The sequence below is a fragment of the Zea mays genome, chromosome 9 (genome assembly GCF_902167145.1).
Source record: "Zea mays cultivar B73 chromosome 9, Zm-B73-REFERENCE-NAM-5.0, whole genome shotgun sequence".
Classification (NCBI taxonomy): Eukaryota; Viridiplantae; Streptophyta; class Magnoliopsida; order Poales; family Poaceae; genus Zea; species Zea mays.
This window is the reverse complement of record NC_050104.1, coordinates 144,497,966-144,513,365: the sequence shown is the minus strand read 5'-3', so window position 1 is coordinate 144,513,365 and position 15,400 is coordinate 144,497,966. Positions and strand designations below refer to the sequence as shown.

At 45.4% G+C, this 15,400-nt stretch overlaps 1 protein-coding gene across 1 annotated transcript; it reads right to left on the bottom strand.

Annotated features, from left to right (window-relative positions):
• Positions 1-1,943: 1,943 nt before the first annotated feature.
• On the bottom strand, positions 1,944-5,720 carry LOC103639279 (L-ascorbate peroxidase 1, cytosolic). The gene is made up of 9 exons (NM_001370758.1): positions 5,515-5,720; positions 5,230-5,404; positions 5,055-5,120; positions 3,363-3,411; positions 3,037-3,122; positions 2,874-2,953; positions 2,614-2,716; positions 2,479-2,537; positions 1,944-2,403 (listed from the first exon to the last, which is right to left on the bottom strand). The coding sequence occupies exons 1-9, from the start codon at positions 5,631-5,633 to the stop codon at positions 2,388-2,390; spliced, it is 753 nt and encodes a 250-aa protein (NP_001357687.1). The 5' UTR covers positions 5,634-5,720; the 3' UTR covers positions 1,944-2,387.
• Positions 5,721-15,400: the final 9,680 nt, after the last annotated feature.

The window sequence follows — 15,400 nt, the reverse complement described above, 5'->3', positions numbered from 1 at the left end:
TTAATTTGTCTATATTTAATCGAACTTATAGAAAATAAGTCAATATATCTACAACAATACAATATCGAATAGATGCAAAAAAAATATTTCATGGTGCATCTAATCTAATAACCTCTCTTGATTGTCTACCACGAGTTTGATCATCAATGGTGTCAGTAACGTAAGCCACTGAAGGCCGAGACGTTCTGCCCGAACCAGTATAGATCTCGCGCACTCCGCGCAGACCCTCTGGAGCCCGGAACACGCACAATAATTTTACTTATCGGAGCGAGATACGAAATATCGACAACCCTATTTACTCTCCACATTTGGCAATTTGATAGGAACTCCCTAACGTCCCGTTTGGATCATTGAAATTGAATTCCATTCTAATAATAGTAATTTAGGCTTATACCAATTAAGCTAATTTGGTTTTATACAAAATATATTTGTATACTATTATTAGCAAGATGTCGAAAATATTTATGTGCTATATTTTTACTATAGAGGAGTGAGACAAAGAGTGCTATGTAAGTTATAGAGTACAAACAAATTCTACTAATGCATAAAATCATTTCTCATCCTCTACCCCATGAATTTGAGATAGACTTATACCTAAACTTTGGAAAGTGGTGGAATGTCGAATTCCAAACTAAATAAGTTACTTTATTGAGTGAATTACAATTCCTTTAAAATGAAGGGATCCAAACGCTCCGTAAATGTAGTTGACGCCAATTTTTAACACTCACGTTGTTATTTTTTCCCTTTCCCACATAGAGAGGTAGCAAGGTACCACAAGCTCTTTTTCCATTTTCTAGCATAGTGAGGTATCTAGGTCCAACGCATGTGACACAAGTTTCTTCTTCAACGTCGGACCACTATTGCCTCATAGATTGCGCCACCGAACCAGCGCTCTCCATAGATCGTGCCGATCGGCCTTGTCTCCTCCACCATCGACATCCTCTGCTCCAACCCTGTTGTTAGCTAGATCTGATAGGGGCAGAGCTACCAAAGCTATTTAGAGACTAAGCTATTTTTTACTCTAGATAGCTATTTAGAGACTAAGCTAAATATGAACAACTATTAGAGACTAAGCTACTTTTTTACTCCCTATAGCTATTTAGCAACTTGCTAAACATGATTTTAGTAAGCTCTTTTTTAGAGAGCTAGTGGATTTGCTCTTAGTAACACAAGGGAGAGCCAAATTTTATGCTCCTTTTATATGTGGAATGGAATTGATCATAAAATTTGACTCACATTACATAGACTAAGCCCCCTACGTATACCGAATAAATTAGCGCACATAGAGAGTTTGATCTACATAACGCTGACAGAAAGCATATAAAAGAAACCGGGTGAAAGACAACACAATGATATAGATTTAAAAATACCACATGTAGAGATCCAATTGGTCTTGATATGATTTTATATGATATGTAAGTGATCACTCATGCTTACACATGATAAGATTTTAAAATATGTTAGTCTTAAACATACCAATTTGTAGAGTGATCTCTGTCTTGCATGCAAGCATGGAATACTTGTAGGATACATGTTTGAACTTTTAAAGTCAACTTAAAAGATAATGTCACTTGAATTATAATGTAGAGTTTCCCTGATGAAGAGCCTCCACGTATATATAGTCATACCGTCTTGTTTTTTTTTGGGTAAAAGCCTATGTAACAAATGGATTAGAGCAATAATTCATATTTCAGAAATTGAAAACCAGAATCACTGCAAAACTAGCGTCTGGCCATTGCAACCCTACAAGCAGAAATCGAGAAAACGTAACAAGCAGATTGTTTTAGGCACGACTTTTGACAAGTAGAAGTGTTGAACGTTTCACGCTTGAAACGGGTGCGCCACAAATGCATGACAGCAGATCCTGCTTGCCAAACGCACCATTAATGCACCAAGTTAAAACCAGGAATTTGCATCAGTTATAGAACCAGCCCACCAGGTAATGCACGTTAAAACCAGCAATTTACATCACTTATAAAATCAGAAGGCAACGCAAGCGTATTAGCCCGATAATGCACCAATACCAGCAACTTGCATCACTAATAAAATCTCGACTTGCACCCTACAGTTTGGTGGACTCGAATTGCAGGACTTAAGCACAGCCTTTTAAAGCACACAACCTGTGAACCGAACCAACGGAGACCAGATAAAAGTGACAAGAACATGCTGCAGCCACAAGATCATAGATCTACTAGTTTCAGCTGGATACAGCACCAGAAATTAAGAATCTAGGCAAACGGAAAATGGGTTCCGATTCAACCATAGACAAAGTACCAAGAACAGATAAATTTATTACAAAGAAGACACTAGACAATCTGATGGTTCACCCTGAATCGCACGAGTCCATACAGGCAGCAGTTTGTGTCCCGCTCCAGGATATGGACCATTTAAGCATCAGCATACCTGCACCCCAGAAGAGTAAACGATCAGATTTGTTCCACTGACCAATCACACATTGTGCAACCAATGGTTACTCACCCCAGTTCGGAGAGCTTGAGGTGGGCCTCTTTGTAGTCATCAAAGAATGCCTTCTCATCCTACAGAGCACACGATAATCAGTACTTGCCTCCCTATGAATCTCCATACCCTGGATAATAATGACCAAGGACATACTGCAGCATATTTCTCCACAAGAGGGCGGAAGACAGGGTCGCTCAGCAGGGCTTTGTCACTTGGGAGCTGAAGAAGGCCCTCCTTGTCGCCACTCAGAAGTTCCCTATGAAAATATGGGAATAGTAGGATATATGGGATGGCTGTTAATTTCTAGCACAGCATTCAGCTGCCCAGTAATGACATAACAAAGGTAAACAAATTTTAAGTATTTCTTAACTAAATGCAGTTGCTTTTCAATAGTAAACAAGACATACACTCACTTGAAGTAAGAGTTGTCAAAGACCAAAGGGTTCGTAGTCCAGGCCCCCTCAAAACCAGACCGCTCTTTGTGGCACCTTCCCTAATAAAACCTCAAAGAAAACTAAATCAGTACAGGCATACACATTAAATTCCTGAAGCAAACATGAGTGGACAGCAACAAACCAAGGTGTGGCCACCAGAGAGGGCAACAATGTCCTGATCACTCAAACCCATCTGCTTGCCAAAGACTTGCCTCAGGTGGTCAGAACCTGGTTAAAAAAAAGCAAGCAGCAAGTGCCAGTCCTCGTGTCAATAGAAGTGACATGAAAACGAGTGTTTGGTCTGGCCGCCTATGCGGTGCCTTGGCTACAAGGAACCACTGTTACCCAAAGCAAGCTGGGTACAGGGATGCCAAAACAACATCTTTGAAACACTTAAAAAAAGATGCAAGGTCAATGTAACCCATTAACTCAGCATTCATGCCAATCTAGTAAAGATTAGAAATCTACCCTTGGTGGCATCAGGAAGACGGCCCTCAGGTGGCGGCTGAGGCTTGTCCTGAAAAAGACAAGGAAAGATATAAATACTGATGACGAAAAAGGCATGGAACAAATAACATCATCACTCAGTCATGTCTATAAAAAGAAAAGATCCAGTGCAGTAGACTCCCACATGAGTAGGGTGCGGAAGGGATAAACCGAGCAAGCCTTCCCCTGACTCAGTTCTCACCACTGCAAAGGTCTACCCTTCTCAGTCATGTTTCTCTATAGTTATTAGAAAAGAGAAGAGATAGAATCGAGCAACTTTATCACCAAAGGTTAACTAATTGTCACCCAACACATAGTAACAACAAATCAAGGGAAAATATTATCAGCTCTGGACACCATGCAGAAAGTTTATGGTCTATGTGTGTATAATTTGACAACATATCAACTGGAACTATACGTGTGCATAATCTACATCATGCACCTCATCATCTAGACGGCATGAAAAGCCTCGACTCAACCATACAACTCATACCCAATAGCATACTCTGGAATGTTCAGTGCATCCAAGAAGAGAAGTGGACCTCCCCAATAAAGATACAAAGACCTAAGATATGGTATTGTATTGGCCAACATATAAATGTATAACAGGATAAGGGCACAATTATATTATACCTCATCACATGACCTACCAACTCAACATAATATATACACAAGATGACAAGAATTAAACAGTATTGCAAAATAATTGAATATATCATCATTCAAAGCAATAAAAAAAGTTGGATGTAGAACAATACAAAATGACAAAACAACAGATTAATTTTCCATATCCGTGATAAATCCAGCATTTCAACATTAATTTGCAAAAGGTTATATGAATACTCTCGAATTGCAAACCAATACAGATGGAACCATAATGTTAGAGACAGCTTCTAACAACATAATTTTGATACCTAGTTATTAGTGGCATCCTTTCCCATACTAAAAAGTATGAAACAAGCAATAAAGTTACTGATGTGACTTTCCTATCACGTCTTCAAGAGACGAGGAATTAATGAGTACCAACAAGGAAACTGCATCTCAAATATTGATGAACATCAGATTAAACCGCTAAATTGCTTTTGCAGCATAATGCCCACCATTCAAAGATAATATCTATAACTACAATATAATCAAAACATAAACTGGTGTCCATGTCAACACGAAACAATGAACCCACAGACCAGAAAGATGTGTGGACACAAGCCTCAAAAAAATGTCAAAGGAAAATAAAGGTTACGTGAAGAAATAAAATCACGTGTCAGGAATAAATTGTTATCGCTGACTGTGGGAGGTATCTACGGAAACATATCCTGTGCAATCAATCATGATGGTGTAAGCATGTAATCAAGTGATCTGGTTATTCAATCAAAATCCAACAGTGACGATTATTTTACATTTAACCCTTTTCATCTGAAATGGTATCTATTTTATATTTAATCCCTTCCATATGAAAACATTGGATCTAGATTTGATGCTCAGGATGATTTGATTGCATGGATATGTCCCAAACAGATGACAAAAAAACAAACAGATGAGAGTTATCGCTAGTTGGAGTAAACAACCACGATCTCACTGAACGACCTTCACACCAACCCCCTCGGAGATTTCGAAACAAGAACTTAAACCCTGCCTAAACCCCAAAGATAGTGAGAAATGGATGAAAAATCTCACCTCCCTGCCGGGGTGGAAGGGGATCTCAGGCCCACCGGTGACCTCGACGGCCACAACTCCGGCAAGCTGCAAAGAAGAGCAGAGAGAGAAAGGGAGCAAGGGACACGGTCAAAACGCACATCGATTCGGGCAGATCGAATCATCCAACCAGATCGATGCGAGATCAGGGGCCGACCTGGTAGAAATCGGCATAGGAGAGGGTGGGGAACTCCTCCTTGATGGGCTCGAGCAGCCGCACCGCGATGTCCAGCCCCGCGTTGGCGCCGTGAGCCAGTTCCGCCGGGCACTTCATAGTACCGAAGGGACCGCCGGTCCTCGACGACACGTCGAACGTCCCCGCGGAGTGCCACCTGCGCGATTAAACGTGAGCTGCAGATCAGGCAACCGAAAAGGCTCCCCCCCCCCCCCCCCCCCCCCCACAAAGATCTGGAAATGCGCGCGCGGGGGAGGGAAGGCTTACGCGAGGCGGAGCATGAGGGGCGCGCAGCTCTTCTCGGCGATGAGGGCGCGGAGCTTGCGCCTGGCCTTCTCGACGGCCTCGCTGTACTCGGCGCTCACGGTTGGGTAATTCTTCGCCATGGCTGCGAGCAGAGAGAGCTTCGAATCGTAGAATGCGATGCGGTGCGACGCGGCTGAGGGACGACCACAATAGCTGCTGGGTCTGGGTGCCTGCGTCGAATGGCCGCCACGCTCCCCGGCGGTTTATAGGACGGAGGTCCGGAGGATTGATGGGAGAAAGGGAAGCTTCTCGTAGGATGCATTGTGGCCGTTAATCCTAGCGATCGTGCGGCCAGAAAGGATGCACATTTGGACGCGCATGATTGGACCATGAGGCGCGCGGTTGGTGGCCCTGGCCGGCTGACTATTTCTCGAGCAGCGTGCCACCGGCCTGATCCATCCCCACTCACTCCACGTCCACGCCACGCCTCCACGGCAAGGGGCAACAGCAAGCCGGCCATGAATGAAACAGGCCGCCCCCACCCTACAAAAGTGTATTGTTTTTGCGATGTTTACTGGCAAATGGTACACCTTGCCGTGAACGTGGTGATGGGAACGATCTGACGAGGACCAGCAATGGGTACACCAGAGCGCAGGTACAGATTCGTTTCTCCTCCACGTTTAAAAATCAGAAGTTTTGGTCCAAGTTTTCATCCTCTCGTGATCCTTTTTTTCTCACGCACAACTCAGAAGCTCGTTCCCATTTATCTATTTTGTTTTTTTTATCTATTCCAGAAATGGGACGAGCTAGCAACAAATGCTTGCAGCGAGTCTTGAACGAGCATTAGATGAAAAGAAATAAAAGCGTGGCTGCAACTACTACACTACAGAGTACAAACTGCCTTATTCAATTCGTTCATACTGCAGCCGCAACAGCATGAAACTGCAGCCGAACGCCAACACCAAAGTACACGATCACGATCAGCCATTTCGGTAGCCAGTTTTTTTTTTCATTGAAAAGAACATCGTGGTGGTGACCATACATACATCAAGTGACGGGCCCAGAATTTGAATCTAAACGTTAACATATAAAATAGTTTATAATCCGGTACTACATATGTTTAATTTATATCAATTTGGTACATGAGGAAAAAAATAACCAAAATATCTTATAATGCTTTTAAAGCATTAGATTAGGTTGCAAGTTGTATAGATTTATTTATTTAAACCTAGACGCTAAGAAGTAGTTTGTTTTTAGGCTAAATTCTAGAGCAGTCGCAGGCCTAGCCTGATCTGGGGAATCTGACCATTTGGTCCTACAGGTCTTAGAAGGAACTTTATTGGCCCGCCCGAAGACGGGCGTCTGGACGCGAGCTGCAAATTTACATCGTGAAGCATCCGTTCCTAGGGATGGCAATGGGTACCCGAAACCCGAAACCCGATGGGTAAAAACCCTATTAGGGCACGGGTATGGCGGATTTTAATACCCATGGGTATTTTATTGGGTCATTTGTTATGTCCATCGGGTACGGTGGGCGTGGGTATGTTCTCTGTTGCCCCATACCCGCTACCCGGTGGGGAACCCGTTAATATATGATACGTGGGTACCCGGTCCGGATTTATATATCTCATATAAAATGAATGCTATGTTTTGTCCACAGTTTTGTAGAATCAATGCTATGTTTTGTGTGATTTGAAGGCATGATATTGTTATTTAATGTTGAATATTGTTGAACCTGTGATAAAATTATGTTGGGTTCGATACATTTGTTATGCTGGTACTTATTTTTGCGATTCAAATGATAATGTCTATCGTAATGTTAATGGGTATGGGTACCCGATGGATACCCGCTACCCATGGTGGGTATGGGTATGACGTAATTTTGTACCCATGACGGGTAGTGGGTATGGGTATGGGTCAATTTTTTCCTAGTGGGTATGGGTATGGCTTTGTGTGCCCACTGGGTACCTTACCCACTGCCATCCCTATCCGTTCCAGTTTTAGTCAGACAGGGTGACTCGGTGTCGGTGCGACGGTGCCAAAGTCAAAAAGATGGGTTAGACCTGACAGACCAATGTGCAAGTTTATTAGCTCTCTAAACTGCAGATAAGACGTGGAGAACACACGCACGATTGGCCTGTCTTGCATTCCACCTCAGCTATTGCCTCAAACCAGTCCGTCCCCGCCGTTGTAGACTTGTAGAAACAAAAAAAAATCGTAAGAGGAAAACGATAAAAAAAAAGGGGCTCGGAATCAGCCAAAGCCATACTAGTACAGACGATCGTGGGAGGCTGCGACTGCGACTGCGACTGCGAGCAAGAAGCATATTCCGATCCAGCTAACTAGCTCCACCAAGTACACTCACCCCAGTAACCGGCTAACCGCCCCGGACCAGTGGGTCACCACGGGCGGCCATGGGCCAACCGCATCAACTGTACACGAGCTGATTCGCGCGAAACTGATGGTGATGGCGACTTTCATGGACGCTACAGCCGCACGGCGGGACGGCATCGGCGGAAACTGTTGTCTTTTCCTTTCCGGCGATTCCACTTGGTCGTGGATGTGGATCCCATCCATCCCACTGCGCGCGTTTTTACGTGGGCTGCTTTGCGGGATTCGCGACGACGGCTCTCTGTTTGCCGGTTCCACCTCACCAGTCACCACGATCCGCTACCTGGGCTCGCTGATTGTCGGCCTTTTAAAAGGAACGTTACAGGCTACAGTAGTAAGAAACAATGCATCCGCTGGAGGCCCAGCTAGAGCTCCCAAACAGCGGCCGAAACAGATCTGGGCCTGTATTGCGGGCTACTCTGAGAGAACCAAGCCCAAGGCATCCTGAACACGCAGGCAGCCAAGCGTAACCAGAGTACCAGACGATCTCACGTATGCGAATGCGGTGAGCCGGTGACGAAGGGCGGTGATGGCTGACGAGCAAGAGCAACGAGGACAACGAGTGACAGTCCAAAGTCCGCAACCGGAACGAGCAAGCGTGCGTGTGCGTGTGTATCCAGCAGATTACCTTAACGCCCAATCCAGGAGTGCGCGCGTGCTCATGATCGAATATTCTACTTTCTACTGCTGCGGTACTTCTACTTGGAGTTGGAGCCGATCGACCGAGCTGAGCTAGATGCTCGAACACAAGGATTCGCGCCGGGAATTGCTAGGGTCTTGGGTGCCGTTTGGTTCATATATTTGTAACATAATGGTTAAGTGATAACGTTAAATCATGTTTGTTTTAATTTAACCGTAATCAGATATCATACTAAAAATTGATACCGAACTATTTAAACTTGTTACCGTCAGTAATTGAGTGTAAACCATTATCATTACCCTTTCCGTTACATTTTGTAAACCAGACAGCACCTCGGTTCAATGTCAAGACTCCCGCGCACCAAGCCCGTTCGCCCCCCGTTACGTGGTAGAACAGGTCATCGACATGCCGACTACTGTGCAAAAAATTCTGCAGACGGATTAAGTTCTAATACTCCATCTGCCCTATTTTATTGGTCGTCTTAGAAGTGTTTAGGATTGTCTAAATTCATAGAATTGTTTATCTATTTGAATTTGAAGCCCACTTGTGTCCTAATTCAGAGAATAATTTATGTAGGTGATTGAATGCTAGAACGACTAATATAACGGAACAAAGAAAGTACAATATTATGGTATTTAAAAAATGGTAGCATTCTGGACTAGTAGGTCTTCGGTTGAACTTTTTAAAACACTACTTCGAATACTTTATTATAGCCAAAATTGCAGTAATTTTTGGAGTATTGATATTGAAGATTAAAACTTCTTAGATCATCTCCAAGAGAACCTCTAAACATAGTCCTATTTTAAATATAAGACCTAAAACCATAAAATAACCTTCCAACAGTGGCTCTATTTTATAAATTTTCAGCAAACAATTATAGAGCTCGTTCTCTCAGACCATAAATATGGTACCTCATATATTTGAACACTATCCTAATTTCCACTTAAACGATTTTTTCTTAATAACATGATTTATTTTCTAAATAGTATTATTTAAGGTCCAACTGTTAGAGTAAACATTTCTTTTAATATCCTAAACATTCTAAATACGGTCTATTTTAAATTTTTAGAAATCTGTTTTAGAGTTTGTTGTTGGATATATTTATTGTTATCACATATAAGGCTCACAATTACACAACATAAATCCAATCAATTAATCGTGGCTAGAAAATTTTCGTGGCATGCCTCCACGTCAAAGTCTTCTCTTCGTTTCCAGACTACAAACAATATTACACCGTCGTTCCACGAGTTCATTTTTAGAGGTTGTTTGATTGCATAATAAAAGGTATCGCGAATTTAGAAGACTAAGGGCCCGTTTGGCAAAGCTCCAACTCCTGCTTCTTTAGCTCCAGATCCTGATCCTCGTGAGGAGCTGATCCTCCTGATTCTCCTAGAAAATCAGAATCATTTTTAAAACCGTTTGGCAAGTAAATTGATTCTTGTCTTCTAAGAGTTGGTGGTCTGTGGCGATTGTCTGTTTTACCCTTTGCAGTTCAACTTTGTTACAAACCAATAAGTAGGATGCATATACGGAAAAAATATGAAACAATAACATATAAAATATTCCCATCATAGTAGTGCATAAAATGGTCTCAAATGTTTAATCCATAAATTGGCTCGTTATGTTTTTGTCCAATGTCAATTGCGGGTAATTTCGATCAAACTTTAAGGGGAGGTCCATATTTGGTTGGTTGAGGAGCTGTTTTAAGGGAGGGTGGAGCAGGTTTTTTTAGATCCCACCTTTCTTCACAAAAACGACTCCCGATCTTTCGGCTCCACACGAGAATCAATTTAAAAAAATACCCGTTTGGCACGGCTCCTCCAGATCCTCGCTTAGAATCAGGAGCTGGAGCTGTGCCAAACGACCCTTAAAGGAACATTTTCATCGCTCGAATAGGAATAGGGATGGTTGGTTTGAGAAATTATTTTATATAAAATGAGATGACGTATCATGAGTTTATTCCTTAAATTTAGTGAGATGATTTTATTTCTCGTATTAGTATTAACTAACTAATTATGAGAAATAAGTTGATGATAGATTACCTCATTTTATTCCACAAACCAATAAAAATGACGAGTGGGAAGATAATAAACTATCTGAAAGGGAAATAGGGTAAAATCTTTTCCTAAATAATTTTGGTGGTTGAATTGCCCAACACAAATTATTGGACTAACTAGTTTGCTCTAGATTATAAGTTTTACAGATGCCAAAGGTTCAACACAAACCAATAAAAAGTCCAAGAAAGAGTTCAAATAAAAAGAGCAAAAGACAATCAAAGCTCAAACTCCTCAGCTTCGGGAATTCGGGGAGCCTCTCGGACTGTCCGGTGTGCCATGCGGAGCAACGGCTAACAGCGCCAACGGTCGTCTGCAAAAGCAATAGCGAACAGTGAACAGTGCGGACTGCGCGCGCAGAGTTAGAGCAGACGCCAGATGGCGCACCGGACAGTGAACAATGACTGTCCAGTACACCGCCAGACTGTCCGGTGGCCCCACTTGTCAGAGCTCCAACGGTCGAACCCTAACGGTTGGGTGACGTGGCTGGCGCACCGGACAGTGTCCGGTGGCGCACCGGACTGTCCGGTGCGCCCGTCGACAGAAGCCTTCCCCAACGGCCATATTGGTGGTTGGGGCTATAAATACCCCCCAACCACCACACTTCAAGACATCCAAGTTTTCAGCCAACACATTCAATACAAGAGCTAGTGCATTCAATACAAGACACAGTTAGAGTGAATCAAAATCTCTCAAAGTCCCAAATTCCACTCAAAGCATTAGTGACTAGAAAAGAGAGTTTTGCCGTGTTCTTTTGAGCTTTTGCACTTGGATCGCTTTTCTTCTTCCCCATTTCTTGTTCTCAACAACCTTGTAATCAAAGCAAGAGACACCAAGTTGTGGTGGTCCCTGTGGGGTCTAAGTGACCCAATTGATTGAGGAGAAAAGCTCACCGGTCTTAGTGATCGGTAGAGAGAGGGAAAGGGTTGAAAGAGACCCGGTCTTTGTGACCACCTCAGGGCATGTTTGGTTACACCAATCCAGAAGGGGATTAAATCCTCTCGTAGTCAAAAATGACTATGAGGGGATTTAAACCTCTCCAATCCCCTTCTGAATTGGTGTAACCGAACAAGCCCTCAACGGGGAGTAGGTTTGCAAGAACCGAACCTCGGTAAAACAAATTACCGTGTCATCCGCTCTTATTTGCTTGTGATTTGTTTTCGCCCTCTCTTTCGGACTCGACTATATTTCTAACGCTAACCCGGCTTGTAGATTGTGCTTAAAGTTTATAAGGTGACTTTCACTATCTCATATCTCAAACCAAACAGCAAGCACCCTATTAATGTTTTGTTTGGTTCACCTATAGTAACAATCTCAATGCGAGTGTCATATGTTGCCGCTCAAACCGGGCGTAATCAATCTGAAGTACATGAGTAACATGACTGGTTACCCTGGTATTGTTGATGGTGAAGCGAGCAGAAATCATCCCTATCTGTTCGTGTTGTGAACAGATCCCGTCGTTAAATGCTAGAACCAATGACTTCTTAAGGCTTGTTCGGTTATTTTCATTCCATATGAATTGGAGGGGATTGAAATGGATTGGGAGATATTCTGACTTATTAGAGATTGAAACCCCCCTCAATTCCTCTCAATCCATATGGATTGGGGTTAAAACGAACAAGTCTTAATTGTTTACCATCCTCTTCTTGATTACACGCCTCGAACATTCTAACATGGGATCTTCCAAGTTCTGTAATTATTCTGGTTTACTTTTGCCCATGGTCACAGAGCCGATTAATCCGGCTAATCAGCTAATTAATTGATAATCAATTGTGGCCGATAAGTCCGTATTACCGATTTACTCATTTTAATTTAAAATATTTTTGTCGGCGTTTCGAGACCGGGGGGTCCCTGGGCCGACGAGTGAAATGTCGTTGCGTGCCCCAGCCCAGATGGGTCGGCGCGAGGCCGAGCGCGAAGGGGGGAAAAAGGCAGCCGGAGACGGGCGTGAGAGAGGTGGAAATCCCGCGGCCTTCGTGTTCGTCCCGCGCCCAGGTCGGGTGCGCTTGCAGTAGGGGGTTACAAGCGTCCACGCGGGAGAGGGAGCGAGCGGCCTCACGCGAGCGCCTGTCTCGTCCTCGTCCCCGCGCGGCCAACCCTCTGTAAGAGGGCCCTGGTCCTTCCTTTTATAGGCGTAAGGAGAGGATCCAGGTGTACAATGGGGGTGTAGCAGAGTGCTAACGTGTCTAGCGGAGGAGAGCTAGCGCCCTAAGTACATGCCATCGTGGCAGCCGGAGAGGTTTTGGCACCCGGTTCGTGTGGTGTCGTGGCCGTCGGAGGAGCGCTGAAGCCTGGCGGAAGGACAGCTGTCGGGGCTGTCGAGTCCTTGCTGACGTCCTCTTGCTTCCGTAAGGGGGCTGAGAGCCGCCATCTTCATAGAGCGTGCGGGGCGCCATCATTACTTTGTCTGGCGGAGCGAGCCAGATGGGACGCCGGTCTTGTTTCCCGTAGCCTGAGTCAGCTTGGGGTAGGGTAATGATGGCGCCTCTTGTTGACGTGGCCGGTCCGCGCCCTAGGTTGGGTGATGTGGAGGCTCCTCCGAGGTCGAGTCTGAGCCCCTGGGTCGGGCGAGGCGGAGACCGTCGGCTGAGGCCAGGGCTGAGTCCAAGCCTGGGGTCGGGCGAAGCGGAGTTCGTCGTCTTCAGGGGCTGAGCCCGAGTCCGAGCCCTGGGTCGGGCGGAGCAGAGTTCGCCGTCTTCCGGGGATTAGCCCGAGTCCGAGCCCTGGGTCGGGCGGAGCGGAGTTCGCCGTCTTCCGGGGCTTAGCCCGAGTCCGAGCCCTGGGTCGGGCGGAGCGGAGTTCGCCGTCTTCCGGGGCTTAGCCCGAGTCCGAGCCCTGGGTCGGGCGGAGCGGAGTTCGCCGTCTTCCGGGGCTGAGCCCAAGTCCGCTCCCTGGATAGGGCGGAGCGGAGTTCGCCGTCTTCTGAGGCTGAGCCCAAGTCCGAGCCCTAGGTCGGGCGAAGCAGAGCTTCCTATGGTGCGTGAGGCCGGGACTGACTGCATGTCAGCCTCACTCTGTCGAGTGGCAAAGCAGTCGGTGCGGCGCAGGCGGCGCTGTCCTTCTGTTAGGCCGGTCAGTGGAGCGGCGAAGTGACTGCGGTCACTTCGGCTCTGTCGACTGAAGGGCGCGCGTCAGGATAAAGGTGTCAGGCCACCTTTGCATTAAATGCTCCTGCGATTTGGTCGGTTGGCGCGGCGATTTGGTCAGGGTTGCTTCTTGGCGAAGACAGGGCCTCGGGCGAGCCGGAAGTATGTTCGTCGCTGGAGGGGGGCCTCGGGCGAGACGGAGATCCTCCGGGGTCGGCTGCCCTTGCCCGAGGCTAGGATCGGGCGAGGCGTGATCGAGTCCCTCGAATGGACCGATCCTGACTTAATCGCACCCATCAGGCCTTTGCAGCTTTGTGCTGATGGGGGTTACCAGCTGAGAATTAGGAGTCTTGAGGGTACCCCTAATTATGGTCCCCGACAGTTATGACGTGGCGTACCTTTTTTGACACGGTCATTATGGCGAAGGCGAAGCGTCGCTCGCTTCCCTTGCCAGAGGCGCCGCTTGTCCCGCCGCGGAGTTAATGCGACGGGGCAAGCGGTTTGTCACACCCGGTTTTGGAAGGTAAAGCGAATGCGAACCATGTACGTGCCAGGATCAGTAATTCACGTACACAGCGATTACATAAATGACTCATCATAGCACAATGCTTCGAATTACAATAAAGAGTAAGTAATAATATTACAGACTAGAGTCATTTACATAATATAAATCAAAGTACGCAGAATCGAAACGTAGCCAACGTAAACAACCCACCACAGGCAGCTGACTGGGGGAGATCGTTAGCCTAATCCTCGAACTCATCAACATCCTGGAACTCCTGGAGATCCACCTCGACGCCTTCTTCTTTACCTGAGCATAGATTGCACCAAAGGCAACCTGGTGTTTTGTGAAAGCAAGGGTGAGTACACATCAACGTACTCAGCAAATGTCCCGTTTGGCTGAGGTGGACTAGCTTTATGTGGGGTTAAGCTCAAGCAGTTACTTTTAGTTGGTCAGATATTTATTATCAGTGGAAGCCAAGTTTTAGTAATAACCAACCCGTGAACCATTTCCTCATCGAGGAAACATCATTATCATCATCGAACCAAAACCATCAATAGAATCATTGTATATTGAACCATCTGTATCTCTAATCAAAGAGGATCCCAAGGCCGCTCATAACCGTGAGCACGACTGATATATCAGTTTCATAACACTCTGCAGAGGTCGTACACTTTACCCATGAGCCGTGATTCCCGTTTTGCCCGGGGATCATGACTCCCCATTGATCACTTCCTAGGTGGTCCGGCAGGGTATCACTACGTAGCTTTTACAAAGATTCCCTAGAGGTCATAGCCGCCCGTTAGGTTTCTCCAGTTTGATAAACACAGTACCTCTCCCCGAAGGGGGGTGACTAACAAAAGCAAAACGAAAGAACCTCGGCACCCAGCCTCGGCAGAGCAAGCACTGTGCCTGGACCCCATTGACGGCACGACGGCGAAGCAACTACACCTCTAGTTCCTCTAATTAATTAGCTAAGGGCACCCCATTCCACCCTCATGGTTGCACTGTTATCCCGGGTGGTCTCTCAACGAACAGGTCCTTACGGAGAGGTACTCAGGAAACAGCCTGAGCCCCCTAGAGTATCACAAGATCAACAGCATAATCAGGATAACAGTATCGTATCATAAATAGTCACATCATGTTCATTGATTAAGTTAAGGCAATAGCAAAATGCTAACCATAATAACCCAAAAGGTAAGCAAGGACAAGGTAAATACAAAGCTAGTCAATC

Excerpts from the sequence above, each read along its gene's own strand:
- LOC103639279 (NM_001370758.1), bottom strand. The coding sequence starts at position 5,633 with ATGGCGAAGAATTACCCAACCGTGAGCGCCGAGTACAGCGAGGCCGTC. Across the intron at positions 5,121-5,229 it reads CCTATGCCGATTTCTACCAG|CTTGCCGGAGTTGTGGCCGT; the intron begins GTCGGCCCCTGA and ends TCTTCTTTGCAG. Across the intron at positions 2,538-2,613 it reads TTGTGGAGAAATATGCTGCA|GATGAGAAGGCATTCTTTGA; the intron begins GTATGTCCTTGG and ends TGTGCTCTGTAG.